This window comes from Solea senegalensis, linkage group LG6 (genome assembly GCF_019176455.1).
Source record: "Solea senegalensis isolate Sse05_10M linkage group LG6, IFAPA_SoseM_1, whole genome shotgun sequence".
Taxonomy (NCBI): domain Eukaryota; kingdom Metazoa; phylum Chordata; class Actinopteri; order Pleuronectiformes; family Soleidae; genus Solea; species Solea senegalensis.
The window spans coordinates 12,136,340-12,153,333 of NC_058026.1; the positions used below are offsets into that span (position 1 = coordinate 12,136,340).

General features: G+C 39.9%; 1 protein-coding gene across 3 annotated transcripts in view; it reads left to right on the forward strand.

Annotated features, from left to right (window-relative positions):
* The window catches only part of pkn1a (protein kinase N1a), a 42,579-nt gene that overhangs the window by 21,723 nt on the left and 3,862 nt on the right, over positions 1 to 16,994 (forward strand). For 2 of the 3 annotated variants that reach the window (XM_044029076.1, XM_044029075.1), the window contains exons 2-17: positions 1,682 to 1,876; positions 2,867 to 2,972; positions 3,757 to 3,905; positions 5,472 to 5,592; positions 8,746 to 8,891; positions 9,910 to 10,123; positions 10,422 to 10,616; positions 11,170 to 11,279; positions 11,922 to 12,065; positions 12,310 to 12,385; positions 13,244 to 13,379; positions 13,673 to 13,799; positions 14,609 to 14,688; positions 15,523 to 15,598; positions 15,998 to 16,089; positions 16,224 to 16,400. In XM_044029076.1, coding sequence (XP_043885011.1) covers positions 1,682 to 1,876; positions 2,867 to 2,972; positions 3,757 to 3,905; positions 5,472 to 5,592; positions 8,746 to 8,891; positions 9,910 to 10,123; positions 10,422 to 10,616; positions 11,170 to 11,279; positions 11,922 to 12,065; positions 12,310 to 12,385; positions 13,244 to 13,379; positions 13,673 to 13,799; positions 14,609 to 14,688; positions 15,523 to 15,598; positions 15,998 to 16,089; positions 16,224 to 16,400 — 2,144 coding nt within the window. The remainder of the gene's footprint in view (positions 1 to 1,681; positions 1,877 to 2,866; positions 2,973 to 3,756; positions 3,906 to 5,471; positions 5,593 to 8,745; positions 8,892 to 9,909; positions 10,124 to 10,421; positions 10,617 to 11,169; positions 11,280 to 11,921; positions 12,066 to 12,309; positions 12,386 to 13,243; positions 13,380 to 13,672; positions 13,800 to 14,608; positions 14,689 to 15,522; positions 15,599 to 15,997; positions 16,090 to 16,223; positions 16,401 to 16,994) is intronic. The other variant, XM_044029077.1, reaches the window with a different exon arrangement.

Below are 16,994 nucleotides of genomic sequence, written 5' to 3' on the forward strand. Positions count from 1 at the left end.
TTCGTGCTGGTCCTGAAATGTGTTCATCAAGTTAACACTTAAAGTATTTCTTTGACAATAGAGAAGAATCAGGATGGTAAGATTAGGTTGAAAGAGGACAAAGGACAACACTGATCACTGGATTAATTTGTAATTCTCTTTAATGTTAAAGTTTTAGCTCATTGAGCAGAAAGCATCTACTTGGTACTTCTGTAGTTCTAAAGCTCTAAACAGGTCGGATACTGCAGATTTGTTTGAAATATTATACTTTTGGCTGAATACGATTCTTGTCATTCTTGGCTGCTCTTGTTATAGTTTTTCTTGTTATAGCTTTTTTTTTTGTTGTGTTTTCATGTTTGCCCAACTTTGCCCCTTTACTCTCTACCACCAAAAGCATCGACTCAGCTTGTCTCTTTCCTTTCACTTATCCTGCTCAACATCTCTTCCTCTTATGTCAGCTTCACTTTCAGTGCCTCCTCCAACCAAGCTGAGTGTTTTAGATAAAGCCTTGTATTTTTGTGTAAATTTTATTCAACTTTTGTTCCAAATTCAAGATGGATCTCATGATTAAACTGTGGAGCAAATGTCAGGCAAAATTAACAATAATATGCTGCCTAAGGTGCACATTTTCCAATAGGGATGTCCCAAGTATTGGATCAGAGCTAATCGGGGCACTTTAACTGATCAGGAATCATCATTCACCCCGATCACCCCTCTCACCTCACTGTGATCTTTGAAGCCAACAGATCTTTTTTACAAGTGCTGGCTGTCGGCTCATTTATTTATAGTGAACAGGTTCTTCATGTAACCATAGCTGTATATTGTAGCTGGGTTTTATTTGAGGTAGACCCATGACTTTTATTTCATATTACCCATGTTTGGTATAAATGGTCATATTTTAATACAATGCCTATTTTGATCCACTCCAGTTGGCCCTATCTTCTCTGCCTGGTGCACTGTGGCACACTCACGCACATGTTGTAGAGTGTTTCTTAATGAGGACACTCGGACTGAATTTGTCCTCACAGCCTACTACAGAAATGTATACATACACAAACAGATACACGCCTTTTGTCACTGAAACTCATTACTGTTTTCTTAGAATATGAAACTTAAATGTATTGGTATCAAACTAGCTCTTCAATAAACATGTAGAAAATCTATATTTTCACCAGTTTGGTCACAAAACAGCACTGATTTCACTAGGGAGCTGGTGACACCCACCAGACACAGACCAGATCAGAGACAGATGACAGAGACTTTCTCACTAAACTTCAATCAGGAGTATTGTTATTGGTCACTGTTATTTTGACAGTGACCACTTACACCCTATTTTCCAATATCTCTGTCAATAATGGACTATTGATCAGAAAATGATTTCCTACTGTCATCATATTCCATCATATACTGCAAGTTATACAGAAATCTTTAAGAATTAACTTTTCAGGAGTCTGCATTCCATTGGTGTGTCAAAGCCCTTAAAAGCTTCCATCCATCATGGGTAAAATAATAATCCAACATCATGTGATAGGATTGATGTCATCATGATACTATGAAGTCCCCAAAATGTCATACAGTGTAGCAATAACTTTTGCAACCAATGACATCACAATGAAATTGTGTTCATCACTTTGCTAAACATCTGTTAATCCTGTCGTCAATGTCTCCCTCTTCCTCTCTCCTTTTCCGTCCATCTGCTCAGAGTGACCCAGGTGAGCTGTCGGTTCTTGAGCAGCTCGGTCTGGACCAGAATTCGGATTTCTCTGACTCCAGTGTGCAGCAGCTTCTGGATGAGCAGCGCGAAAGGATTCGCAGAGAGATACGCAAGGAGCTGAAGATCAAGGAAGGAGCTGAGAACCTGCGCAGAGCAACAACTGACAAAAGGAACGCTCAGCAGGTCAGCCATTGTTATCAATAAGGTGTTCTCACGGGAAATAAAGAAGTTCTGAAGTATCATAGACGTAAAGGATTTGCCAAGAAGACAATTAACCAAAATGTGCATGAACAAATATTTTTTTCTCATAACAAGTGAAGAACCGGGCTGAAACCCAAACATTTAACCTCCCTGATAAATCATTAGTAACTCAGAAGGCCAGAAAGAAATCATATAATCATAGAAGCAGTCAGAAGCAGAGTCAGAGACTTTTGTATCAGTAACCACTGCAGGAAACCAGTTTAATGACCTCCGCCTGGTGAATCAGATGCTGGTATGTTAAGTTCTTATCCTGTTTGTCTTCACAGAAAGTTGGAACTTTTTGGATATTTTCTTTAAATCCTCAGCGTAGCGATGTTTCAAACACAGTCTCAGAGCATAAATTTCCACATTATGAGGTATTCCCACATATATCTCCGCCTGAGATATGCCTCATAATCACAGAGCTTGACACACTGACTTTCTGGAACTGCCCAGCACAACTGATGAGAAGCACCAGCAGTGACAGGATCCGTTGATTCAAATGATTCAAAAACACCTGCCATTTTTGCTCACAGACAATTTTACATATTTATTGAGGAATATATGACATTATCTTCCGTTTTGTAAACAAATTATTGCCTACAAAAAGCTTTTTGTGTTCAGAGGTCATGTAATAGTTCACTCAGTTGTTATTGCACAAGTGTGGTTAATAACTCTGGATGCCCACTTTATGTGTAATAGCTTCTCTCACTCCTCAACAAATGACATAATGGCATTATCATGTGACATAACACACTAATACTGTGTATTAATGGGCAACATTTCACCAAGGTATAGACTGCTTTTTAGTTTTAGCTTACATAATGTCTAATTTACACATGATTTAAGACAGAAAGTCAACTTGAAATACATCTGTTGTAATTCCTAGAAAATACTAACAGGAAACTAAAAGCAAGTTGTTTTTCTTAACAGGTGGACAGTCAGCTACGGTCTTCGAACCGCAAGCTGGACAACCTACATGCACAGCTGCAGGAACTGGATGCTCACATTGTGGTAAAGGGAGGAGAGGACAATAAAGGTATGCCTTTTTTTTCTTTTTTCTTTTTAGAAACAATCAATCTTGTTAGTCCTTTTGTTAAAACCAACAAACCAAAATCATAGTATTCCATAAATGTCTTTTACTAAAATTATTGTCATTCATTCATATTCTGAGACAATAAAAGCTGTAATGTCAGCTATAAGTCAGGCATTACTGGCATTGTCACCACTTGTCATAATTGTTCATTATTTTTCTAACCTGCAGTTTGAGTTTTGGCAAAAGAGAACTTTTGTTATAAAAATTATTTTAAAAAAATTAGTTAAAAAATTATAGAATTTCAACATTTTATTATATCCTGGGCCAACAAATTAATTAATTGCATCTATCTTCCTTGTGTGTTTAGGTTTATCATGTCTAAATAATGCTAATACATATTGTCTAATAGATTATTTCAAAAATGTTTTCTATAGTTGGGCCTTGAATTTGCCCCTGACCAGTGGAAAAATAAAGTGGCCTGATGACTTCTCTTTCCATGTTCCATCTGGGTGGGACTCCATCTGGGGACGCCCCAAAAAAACAAACCATTAAAGGTTAAATGTTGTGGTGGCTCTCAGATCACAAAGAGACCCAGGACAGAATCATCAACTGTTCTCATTTTCCAGTATATTAACCACGTACATTCTGCTTCTAAAATTGAAGCATGGAACAATATTGCCTGGCATTAAATCAAATTCCCTCAAGAGCCTTTTCTTTTTGCAGCACACCATGAGACCCTTGTCATGTTCTTTTTTACATCATTACAACCTTTTCCTTCCCTCCTCAGATGAGTGTCCTCAGTCTCCCGGGGCAGAGAGTCGAACGTCAGCCCACAAGGAACGCATCGCTGCCCTGGAGAGACAGCTCAACATTGAGCTTAAAGTCAAACAGGGAGTTGAGAACATGATCCCCATCTATGCTAATGGATGTACCAAGGTAGAGGATCTTGATTCTGTCCACACAAACACTCACACACACAGGTTGGCACATCTATTCTTCTTAGGACACTGCATTGACTTCTCATGAATTGTTTTGGACAGCTTAAACAAAGCCTTATACCTCACCTTAACCATAATCAGTTGCTGCATAACCCTAACTTAAACCGAACCACAATTCAAATCTAACCTCAAGACTTGACCAGTTCCTCAGGTCCTGACAAGGTCAGTGTTTATGTCTGAAAAGAGGTAACAAATACAAGCACACCCACACTTACACCTGAACAGATCAGATGGCTGCTAAGCAACAGTGTTTGTGTGTGTGTCTGTGTTTGTGTCATGATCCACAACCTTCTCATTCTGATGACTTTTCACACACATACACACCATCCCCTGGTAACCTCACATTTCCCCTTCCACCAGCATTTATGCTGTATCGGCTTTACTTTTCCTCTTCACCTCCACTTCCCTTTGTGTTTTACTGCCTAAGGCCATGTCCACACTTGATATGTGTGCACAGTGCATAATGAATGCATCTCAGGGAGTTTGTTTGCAACACATAGATGTTTGAACTGTAATCACAAATTATTTTGACTGTCTATTTTGTTGTGAAACACAAGAGGCTTGCGGAAACTAAATAAGCGAGGCTTCACATATCCAGTGCCTAATATCCTTAAAATAATTATGAGACTTATTCACTTTATCAATATGAGACATATTCAAACACTTTGTTCTGAAAGCTGTAGTAGGTAAATATTATATTATATATATTAAGCCTATGAGCTCTGCCCAACTCGCTCTCTCTCTCCCTCCCCCTCTCGCTCTATCTCTCTCAGTAAAGCAGTAGCGTTATTCCTGCATTGTCACAATTGAGCAGGCGAGGCATATAGTTGTGCGATGGCTGAAAAGACTCAGTTTCTGAAGTGAATTTCACTGCAAACCTGAACTTCATAATTGTATTTTAATAATCAACGATTTGCCTTTTCGCAAACACAATCTTGCAATATTGAAAATACATGCTCCACCAGCAAATCAAGCGCTCCCCTGATTCACTGCCTGACTACATGTGCCAATAACAGCTGCTGCTGTTTCCTTCACCATGCAGCTCCAAGTTATCTGGACGCATACTGGTCAAGTAATGCTACATTCGAAATTAAATTAAATTATTTTTGGCATTATACAACCGAAATTGCACAATGAAATTTTGCAGTCAGGTGGAGGGTTGATTCAAAGACAGATGTGCAACACATAATGTATCAAAGGATATCAGAAGACAGTGTCAGTTCTTTCTCTACCACTCACTCACTCTCTTCCTCTCTCTGTGTGTGTGTTTGTCTCTATGAGATAGTGGAGAGGGGTGGGAAAGACAAACTTCAGTCATAGAGACTGCAATGTTTTGGTAATTGCCCAGGGTGTGATGGAGGTTATGCACTGGAGCTTTAAGCTTCAATGCTTCTGCTCCTGACGAAACCAACAAATTAATTAACTTCAAATACTGTTTGTTTTAGCTTCCCATCATTTAATTTGTCTCTTCTTCTGCTCCTGTTTTTTCCCCTGTTTTTTGAAGGATAAGAAGATGTTACAGACGGCCCAGCAGATGCTGCAGGACAGTAAAACCAAGATTGACATAATTCGCATGCAAATCCGTAAGGCTGTGCAGGCCACTGAGCACAATGGTGACCCACAGAGTAAGTCTGGGTGGCTGGCTGAATGAGTGTATACAATGAACAGATGGCACTGAGATTAAAATGTTGTATTATTAAACTGGCTTGTGACCATGGTCTTGCACGATAAGGGTAACTCAACATAGAGGCTAATTTTGGATATAGCAGACATTTTTTGACAGCATTGCATTTTTAGTACAGCAGGTAGTTGCACTGTGAGATGCCTCCTATTTTTAAAAAGTAGAATGATGTAGCAAGTGTATGTACCCACTCCCCTAGACTCCCCAGAACAAATGCGGTCATGACTTTAACTAACACAATGTAATCGCTCGCTTGGACATATATTTTATTTTGTAAGCTGACAGGATGCTTTTTTCCCCCAAGTCTTGTTGGTTTCTTCATTCTTTTTCTTTTCTTAGCAATTTGTCATCTCACAGATGTTCAGAGGTGATACACAATTAACTGTCACGTGTGTGTCTTTGTGAGGAGTGGTTTGTCCTTAAGAACTCACAGAATGACGACAGTAAATGTCTGCGTGTGTGTGTGGTTGTGGTTGAAATGGACAAATGGGTGTGTTTAGTGACTTGAGGCTTGTGAATGACCCACTGAAAAGTCTCACACACAAACAGTGTTATGTGCTGTTTGTAGAGGCAGAGCAGCAACATTTGTGAGGTGAAATGCCATTGTAGGTAGTGTTGCCCTGGTCACATGTCCAGTCAAACAAACAGATGTGATGCTCTCTTTCTCTTCTTTCTCTCACACACACATAAGTATGTTGTGGTGGAGCACCCATTGTCATTTCAGGGCGAGTGATTGAGTTTCTATAAGACAGAGAGTGCAGTGGTCCATTACAGCCCCTCTGCTGGGAAAACATTGATGGTGGTCACAAGAGCTGGGCTGTTTGGTGAAGGGCAGTACTAAGAGAGCAGTGGGAGGGTAGAAGTAAAACACAGTAGAAGTAAAACACAGATTTTAATGATGGTGTGTTCCCTTTGGGTCCACACTGCTTGTCATAGCCTGGCGAAGCTAATGGCTGCAAGGAAAGTGGATCTTTTAAGGCAGAGAAGATAATGGGTATTTGGAAGGAAGGGCCTTTTTAAGGCCGTCCACAATCTCTCCGTGTTCTGTAACTTGATATAAATAGTATTATAGATGTACAAGATCAGACAGAACCAGCAAATATTTTGCAGCTTAAGAAAGTGTATTGATTTTCCACAGGCTGTTTATACTGTACCTTATGGGGAGTTTTACTACACAAGAAAGAGAAAAGTTCAATGTTAGGTCTTTCTAGAGGCAGCTGTGTGAAAAACTGCCACGAGTCACAGCACTGTTTGTGGAGAAGATGGCAAAAACTCTAAAGGTGTGGAGTTATGAATAAAAAAGTGCTTCCAGGCTACATATACCTCAAACACAACACACTGGAATCTTCAAATACACTGTTGTTTTCCCTGATTATTTATTTTTTGAATCTTAAGTCTGATTAATTTAACAACTGAGAGCCTCTTGAGATTAGTTCCACAAAAATATGTATCTTACAGCTCCTATATTGGCTACTATACTACGACTAAATTATGATGTTATTCCAGTGTCCTACATAGTCTCTGAAACTTTCACTCGTATTCAAAACATACATGGATTGTGTGTATAGTGTACACAGACCGACAGTCTCCAGGCACCACACCCGGTGGAGGGGTCATCTAGGAGGGTCTGGACTCCAGGCAGAACACCTTATTAGGAGATAAAAGCATCCATATCCATCTCCGCCCCCACCCTCCCCCTTTCCTTTCCTTCTGCCCCCATCTCATGTAGTGCTCTAAACGCTTCATAAGACATAAAAGCCTTTTTTTTTTTAACCCCTCGTCCTTCTTCTTCACATACCTGACATTAGAAAGTCAAAGGCATCTTTTTTGAATGCCATTTATCCTATTTGTCCTTCTCCCTTATCTCACGCCTCCTCTCTCCTCTTCTCTGTTGTGATCATTGCCCACTGTGAGAGTCTGCTTCTGTGCCATTAAGCTAAACGCTTGGTTGTAATTGTGCTCTGCGGGTACTGCTCTGAGGCTGACCCCTTGTTGTTCTTTGTGAGACAGTAGGTCTTTACCTATGACTAATTGTGTTTATTTTACTTCAAGCTATGTAGTGTCACCGGGTCTTTACATTACAAAAACATTACAGTGGAAAACATGAAAATGTAAACCAATTAATCATTTTTCTTCCAATTTAAGCCCATTTTTCTTGCCAGGATGAACTACTACACAGTTATTTATATTATGTCTGCACTGGTATCTATGGCTGTTTGTCCTGATTGTGATATCAAGATCAGATCATCTAGCATAGCACATAACTAAGAGGGTATGGTAAGAGGAGGATCCATTTAGAAAGAGAGGCTGGTGTTAAAATTAATGCTGCTCACTGAAGAGATGTAAGAGGCCGCTTGCTTACCCCCCTCCAGATGTTTACTCTCTTTGACTATTGTGTAATAATGCATGATGTGCATCAAGACATTAACCTAACTTTGTAGGCCCTATAACACACCCAGACCAGGACAAACAAGTTTAGTTTCAACATTAAACTATGGAATATGAAAGAAATGTTCAAAGATAAATCCTTGGAATCTGTATATGCACTCATACTTCTGCTCAGTATAAGTTATTTTTACTGTACAGATTATATTTAAAGGAGTTGGACAGTGTGATAATTGAGTCTCTGGGAAACTCAGGCATCCTTCACTGAGTACTGGACAATGCGGAGACTTTAGTAATAATTTGGTAATAATTGCACCCAAACAAAAGTCAAAACAAACTTATAGCATTGTTATGCTGTTGTAGGGAATGTGGGAAAGTTATGGCTGACCATTTTTTAATATTTTATGGACTTGCAACTGTTTTGGAAGAATGTAGCTACTATCAGAGCTGAATGATCTAATGTGATTATTTTGATTGAAATTGTGATTGCGATATGAGAAGAAATTTTAATTTTTGCCCACATGCTATGCCTCTAGAAAAAAATTGGTACAATTATTTAGCTAATGAATCACGTCTTTTAAAACAATGGAATATAACTAATAAAAGTAACAAAAAAAAACAGTATCACACCTATGGTTACAGCCTCATTTGCATTGTTTATTATACTCTCTTGTGTCTACAGTGATGTTTTTTGTCCACTCCACCATTGCAGGTAACCAGGACATGTGCGGGGTGGAGCTGCGTATTGAAGAGCTGAGGCATCACTACAGGGTGGAACATGCTGTCGCTGAAGGGGCCAAAAACGTGCTCAGGCTTCTGGGGGCCAGCAAAGTTCAAGACAAGAAAGCCCTGTCTGAGGTTAGACCGGACACACACGGGTTCACACGCGTATCCTGCAAAGAGTTGTTTTCTCACACACTTCAAAGCATATACTTCCAAACTCATAAGACGTTTGTTATGTCTTATGAAAGTCGTGTTGATCTTCATATGGGGTATCACATCAGATGCCAGCTTGCAGTTTTATCTTTTAAGTTGCCTTCACTTTGAGACAAACACATTTTACCTCTTACTACCTCCTGCTGTTTTTCTGCCAGTTTCGACTGTCTGTACAACAACTATTTGTACTTACTGAACATACTAACAATTTCCTCGGTCTTCAGTTATTGTACCTCTGTACCTCTACGGACAGCTGTGACTGGAGGCATTATGCTGTAGTTTTGTCCTGTCCATTCCAGACTCCTAAATACAATATGTACATAAAACAAAGTGAATTTCTTCTAATTTGGCAAAAACATCTACATAGGCACAACAATGAACTAATCACTAATCAAATTAATAAAGTGCTATTATAGGACAATATACCCATAATATCTTTTTCTTAATTTTCAAACATACATTACAGACGGGAATTCAAACTGCTGCTTGTCTCGTCTAAAATATCTGGTTTTTTTGTGTCAAACCTATTGCTGTTCCTGAAATTTGCTTTTTTACTAGATACTAATAATAAAGCCGTTAAAGCATTCATTTTAAAATGTGTCTGTGAGATTGGATAGAGAGTGACTGACCACCTAACTAGTGTTTATTATCCACTCATGGTACCTTCACTATCCCTGGGGGGCTTTGTGGTTCACAGTCAGCAGTAAAAAAAAAACATATTCAACACAAACAAACAAATCCAACAAAAAATAGCAATTAACAATTTCAGAGAGTAAATTACCTGGCTAATAGTAACAAGAATGAATGGACAGAATGGAGGTTAGGAAACACAGTTCTTAGACTGGTTAAACATGATCAAAATTGTTTATTTTAAGTTTTTCACATGCCAATCACGCTGGTAATTCCTGTGTAACACCTACTCTGTGTTGATGTTGTGCAGGCACAGTCCCGTCTTAGTGAGGCGTCTCAGCGGTTGGACCTGTTGAGAGACTCTCTGGACCAGCGTCTAGCAGAGCTGCCAGAAGACCACCCCAAGGCCAGCGTCATCAAAGAGGAACTGGTCCTGGCCTCATCCCCTGCCTTCAGCTCCCGGCACGGTGCCCCCTACCTCCACAACCAGTACAGCACCCTCAGCAAACCCTCACCCCTCACTGGTACGTTATACAAACAAGGCTATACAGCCCAAACACAAGCAAGCTTAACCCACAGGAACTTCTTGTAGAGGCACACTTAATTAAATACAAAAAAAAACCTCACAGACTCCTAACTGCCCAAAAGCCACAAGGCAAAGAGATTTCACTAAATGTGTTCATGGGCTATGGGTCTAAAATGGCAGCATAATGCACCATGATGTCTTTCTTCATAGCCTGAACTAAACACTGATTTATTTATTGGGCCACTGGTGTTTGAGTCTTGAGTGGCTGTACCTGAGTAGTTTTCTTCTGTCTGCAGGAACCCTGCAGGTGCAGCTGCTGGGCTGTTTGGGGCTACTGGAGGTGGTGCCAGGTCGCAATAAAGGGACTGCCGTCATGCTGCCCTGCTACAGCCCCGGAGACACAAGGTCTTTCATGAGGGGAAGCAAGGGACTCTATGGACGGAGCGGTTCAGTGAGTGGGAAGACACCCAGCAAGATGGATGAACTCTCATGTAAGTGTGTTTGTCTTATTTGTTTTAGTTAAACAGCTTTACAAATAATTAAGATTATTTCATTCATTTGACTTTGTGTGTGAGGTTGGGGACAACAGTGGTTTGGGTCAGACAACTATGGAATAAATGATTCTGGTCAGAGAATCAATTATGAGGATGGGATTTTACGAAACATGTGCATTTTTCTTTCTCCTTAATTTGTGTTATACCAGATGACTCAACCAAGGCTACGCAGGCAATTTAAAGGCCAAAGTGTCTGATCAGCACAGCAATGAAACCAGCCCATAATAACTATATTAGATAGAGTTGTAGATGGACCATTGTAGTTCAACACTCACAAATCTAAACACAGCAGCAATTGCCTCAATTTCATGAGATTTATAGTCTTGCACTTTCTTCTTTGTCTTCAGAGAAGTAAATCATTTTTCTAATCAGTAATCAGTATTCAAATAGTATTATGTGCTGTATTGTGAGCATCCCACAGTTTTCATTCTTGGCAAAAGTTACATGTAGAGGTAATACTGCAAATGTGTGTGTTTATGTGTGTGTGCAGCCGAGGTGAGTGCCGTGCTGAAGCTGGATAACACAGTGGTGGGCCAAACGGCTTGGAAGACTGTGGGAGAACAGGCCTGGGATCAGACCTTTACTGTGGAGCTGGAAAGGGTAAGTACATACAGAGTGCATGCAAGTGCCAAAGGTCCAGTGTGTGACATTTAGAAGCATCTATTTGCAGAAATTGAATTGAAATTTGGTTTCGGTAGCCTTAGGATAAATGTTTTATTTGTACTTTGTGAGTTAGATTAGATTAGATTAGATTGTACTTTATTGATCCCACAATGGGAAAATTCACTTGTGCAGTAGCATACATGTTACAAAGGACAGAACAGAACAGAATGGCTTAGATTACCTAAAGAAACAAATATTAAAATAAGATAAAATAAATAATATAAAAAGAGTTAGGGGACCCTGAGAGCAACACTGGCGTTAGTTATGAGACTTTAATTAAGAAATGCAGAATGAACAACAATGCAGGGAGGGAGCATGCAGAGAGGCTTTTATAGACAGCCAACGCGGACAGTCCTTCGAGATTTGAGAGACATGGAAAAAGTCAGACATGCTCTGACTGGAGCATCCTCATTATCTTTAGGTTGTCCTCTGTTTATTAAAATCAGCAGTCTCACTGTTCGACGTCATTTATACTTCCACACTGGGCCTTTAGAATAAAGTAAAAGTGCTTCAAATGGGATTTCTATGTTTGTCTTTTTGAATGAATCGTAGAATCAGTGTCGGGTGTCTGTGTTTTAGTCAAGGGAGATGGAGATCGCAGTTTACTGGAAAGATTACCGCTCATTGTGTGCTTTGAAGTACCTGAAACTGGAGGAGTTTTTGGACAACCAGAAACACAGGGTTCAGCTGGAGCTGGAGCCTCAGGGCCTGCTGCTGGCTGAGGTACACACCAAAGCACACACACACACAAACACTCACTCACTCTCCAACATAAACTGACTGCACACAAAAAAAAAAGAAATGTGAAAAAGAACAGATATACACAGAAGTGTTCTCCCTGCATTGATGATATGACACTTATGTTTAAAGTGTTGTAAATACACACCTGTGCCGGGAAAAAAACAGCACTTTGATGTATCATACTTGAAAAGGTTCTAGGTTTGAACTTGTTTTTTTTTTTTCCCAGGTGACCTTTTTCAACCCAGTGATTGAGAGAGTTCCTCGCCTCCAGAGGCAGAAGAAAGTATTTTCAAAGCAGCAAGGTGAGGAAGAGGACAGCACAAAGAGAAATCATCTGAATTGGCATTTAACAGTGTGTCCCACCTGTTCTTCTGCTGCACATGAGCAGGCAAATTGTGTTCAAACTGGTTCTATATTAATGAGTAAAAAAACATGAGAAGCCAAAGCACACTTATACTATCATCATAGGCTCAGGCCACTGTATTTTATTTTTAAACGGCACCACCCTCTAGTGGTAACTAATATTAATTATACATTAGTATAAATGAAAAGTAGTCTTGTTGCATTTACTTAAACAAAGTTACAATGATGTCAGTCAAACAAGATGAAAAAAGTGAGGTGTTTAAAATCGGGCCGAAGAAGCATTTTATTAATCTCTGGAAAAGGTCAATGAGCTGCTTTGATGACCAGTAGTCAAGTCACTTTATAGAAAAAACCCAACATCTCAAACACATTTTGCCTCAAGGGTGATGCAGTCTGTACAGCTGGTGGATCCGTTTATCCTGAGACCCTTGCATCAATTTAGCAAAACTCCACAATAAAAAAACTTTGACCTTTCTGTGTGGAGTTTGCAACGTCTCCTCATGTGCACATGGGTTCTCTCTGGGTGCTCCAGCTTCCCCCCCACAGTCCAAAGACATGCATTGGGAATTAGGTTAGTTGGACACACTAAATTGACCGTAGGTGTGAGTGTGAGGGTGAATGATTGTACATCTTTGTATGTTGGCCTGGCAATGGACTGGCAAACTGTCCAGATTGTACTCGGACCCATATCAAAAAAAAATTTAGTAGGGATTTTAATATTTGTTTGGTAAGTGTGAGTGATTGATTGATTGTGATGATCCACTCTTTTACACACTTTGTGACTCCTGTGTTTCCAGGTAAAGCGTTCCTTCGAGCTCGTCAAATGAATGTGGACATCGGGACTTGGGTGAGGCTGCTCCGAAATGCCATCCCCACTGTCAACAACTCAGGAACCTACAGTCCCAATGCGCACAGCCTAACACTAAACTCCGGGTGAGCCTCACGCATGCACACACGCACACGCGCACACACACACACACACACACACACACACACACATCCGTGCCTGATGATCGATAGCTGTCTGACAGACTTTGCTATCAAACAGCAGCAGTCGTGTTCCTTGATCCTAATTCCTTGTGTTTCCTGGCAGAGAATAAAGCATGCGATGCTTTCTCTGCTACACGTCTTAACAACCCTTGTGTTCTCTTCTTGTCTGTTCATTGGGCTCATCTGCATCGCCGTGTTGGTCTGTTTGTGTGTGTTTGTGGGTGTGGATTTTGCAGGGAGATCTCAGTGGAGAAGTTGAGTCTGGACAGCGACTCCCCAATAAGAGGCGATTACAAAAGAGACATGGACATACACACTCCGGTGAGACGGACAGAGACAGAGGACACCCGGGAAATGGGGGAGGTGTGTGCGTGTGTGTGTGTGACAAATCGGGTCTACCGTGGGAAATTCACTATGAATTGTGAGAAAAATCCATCAATTTAAATTAATTAAAGAGCTTAAATTTGTCATGAGTGAAGAAAAGCACAACAGATTGGTCAGTCATTAAGGTGATAAAGTAAGGTCACCTTTGGTCTAAATTTTCCAGCCTGTCAAATTAAGCTTGGATTTCAAGTGCCTTAGCTTGGGAAAGAGTGTCAACACAAATGGTCAACTATTGTGGCCTTTGTGTACCAAAAAGGATTTTGTTTCACTGCTTTCACTTGAAGATGTAAAATGCTCTGGCTGGTTTGTCTGTAGAAACATGGCAGCTTCAGTTAAACCTAATGTACATATCGGAGGCTTATTCTAAGGCTACGACGGGTTTAGGTTTAGGGCAATTATACTCAAACAAACCTATGTTATTGTGTTAGATTTCTGCCAATAAGCCCTCCTCACTGTTTATAGATGAGGTTGAAAATTGTAGATTGAAAAGGGACTGCATCATTACACATAGTAAATGTTCTGTATGTTAATATTGTAATGTGACAGTAGACACATTACATATGACAGAACATTTCTTATAATAGCGCTGGTTTGATTCGACCAGTGACCACACTGTCTACTCGTGTAGGTTTTAAATACAGAGCAGTGGCTAAAGCCGAATTAGAGAATGTTCTGTCTGTCACAATCAAGCTGACGACGTGAAAACTAGTCTTCACTTTTGTCATGCTGTCTCATCTCAGTCTTTGCATGTTCCTCTGTGTCTCTGTCCTTGCTCGTCCCCTCATCAGGACCGTCCACCAGTCATTGAGCCTTTCTCCCCCCCAGACCTCACCACAGAGTGCCCTGTCCAAACCCCGTCTGTTAGCAGGTACACTCTCTCACACACACACACGCAACGTCGCAATCTGTAAATAAAAATGTATGTAGTCTGTCGGTTGCAAAACAAACTCCCTTTGTGAAGCCTTGAGATTCCTGACTTGATTGACGCCGGGACTTGAAATTCAAGTTGCAAGAACTTGAATTTCCTGCAAACAGGCACCTATTGGATGATACTAGCTGTCAATCAGGCTGGTTCCTGCTCATATGTGCTGTGTTCTAGCATTTATTTTCTTCTAAATGGGGACATAATTCCCATAATTGACATCATGTTCTATTGAACGAGACTGGAAACTATTGATTGAGACCATTAACTTAATAACTTAACATAATCAACCAAATGAGAAGTAGGCTTATTTTCCCATAGACTTTCAATCAGACAGAGAAGTGGCTAACTGCTTCTTCTGTCCTGCTTCCTGGGCTTCACATTTCAAACAAGAAGACTAGGTCCATTTTTATGTACAGTCTACAGTCACAGTGTGTCAGTATGAATATATATATTTTGTCTCACTTACAGCATGTATGCATCTATATAAATTTAGAAAAATTCTGTCTGTGTACATTCTTGACTGTACAATTTTCAGTCAATGTTACAGTGGTTATTTTGTCAATTAATTAATCATAACAACAGGAACATTATCTGTGTTTCTTTAAGCTGCTATAGTGCCATGTCTTATTATTGTTCATAGTACTAGCCTATTAATTTTCATTATATTGTTATGTTTAAATCTTTTTGATTACTTTTACCCAATCTGTTCATCTGATTGTAAAGTGTTTTGTAATCCTCTCAAATATAATCTTGTTGACTTTGTGTGTGTCTCTCCAGTAAACAGAGAAAAGGTCCTCTGTCCCTCCAGGACTTCAGACTGATTGCTGTGTTGGGCAGAGGACACTTTGGAAAGGTACAATTCACAATAGGGGCCTTTTTAATAATTGTTTTATTTGAGATCTTAGACTCAAAATCCGCAAACATGTCCAGAAAGCTTTGGAGTAATAATTAGGCAATTAGCAGGAAAAGATAAATATGAGAAGGTGTGTAAAAAGTATTTTTGTGTTCATCTTGCCTGTATTTGTAAACTTGACATGCTGCCATTTGATGGCTGTGGGTGCTGTAATACATAGAAGCCGTAATATAGACAATATAGCTAAGAAAAGTCTTTTTTTGAAATGCCTAAATAAGATTAAACACATTACAGTTTCTCCTCATTGAACCAACAATTTTACAGTTTCACCTCCCAGGTTCTGTACATGAAGAGAAAAGCACAGTGAGATTTAGCTGCTTGTGTTGTATGCATCTCTAGGTCTTATTGTCAGAGTACAAGCCAACAGGCACGACGTACGCCATTAAAGCCCTGAAGAAAGGTGATATCATCTCCCGGGATGAGGTGGAAAGGTATGTGTTTTTGCTCCAGTATCACATATAACATTTCTCATACCCACAATCTGTGGGTGTCTCAAAGTCAACACTTTCTAATTATATGTAAATGTGTCTAATCCTCTCCACCTTTTTTCTGCTCCCTCCTCTAGTCTGATGTGTGAGAAGCGCATCTTTGAGACCGTGAACTTGTCGCACCATCCTTTCCTGGTCAACCTGTTTGCATGTTTCCAGACACCAGAGCATGTGTGTTTTGTCATGGAGTACACGGCAGGAGGCGACCTGATGATGCACATCCACACGGACGTCTTCACAGAGCCCCGGGCCGTGTATGTAACACATGAACATGTGTAAATAAGAAGATGAAAATCTTAAATGGAGACTTTGTAGGAGCTTGGCTGTTTCAAAATAGTAACATACAAACTCTTAAAAAGGTCTGTTTAGTGTAAATAATAAATTGATTGTAAGATTGTATGATTCAAATACTTGCCACACCCCAAAGAAGCTTGTTCATTTGTTCATTTTCAAATAAGTAGTTTTTCCTAAACCCTGAGTTGCAGATAACACTCATGAACAGAACCTCCAATACTTTTTGAAGTAATTTGGCAACCGCTAATTGTTTCTCTTCAAGTAGTGGAACTATCAAGATTCTGGGGGACAAAATTATTTTTAATATTGCCAAAAAAAAAAAATGATATATCACAATTGCCCCTGTTCACTACAGCAGCAGCAATGGTACTACTACTAGTAGTAGTAGTAGTAGTGGTACTGTGGCAATTCTTGTTCTACAGATACAGTTGCAAGGCAGCATCACTCACAGAGCAGAATCAGAACTGGGAAACAGCTGACAGGCAGCTGTTTGTGTCCTCAGACGGTCGTATTTCTGTATTTCCTCTAGCTGTGTCATTATGTCTCTTTGGTTT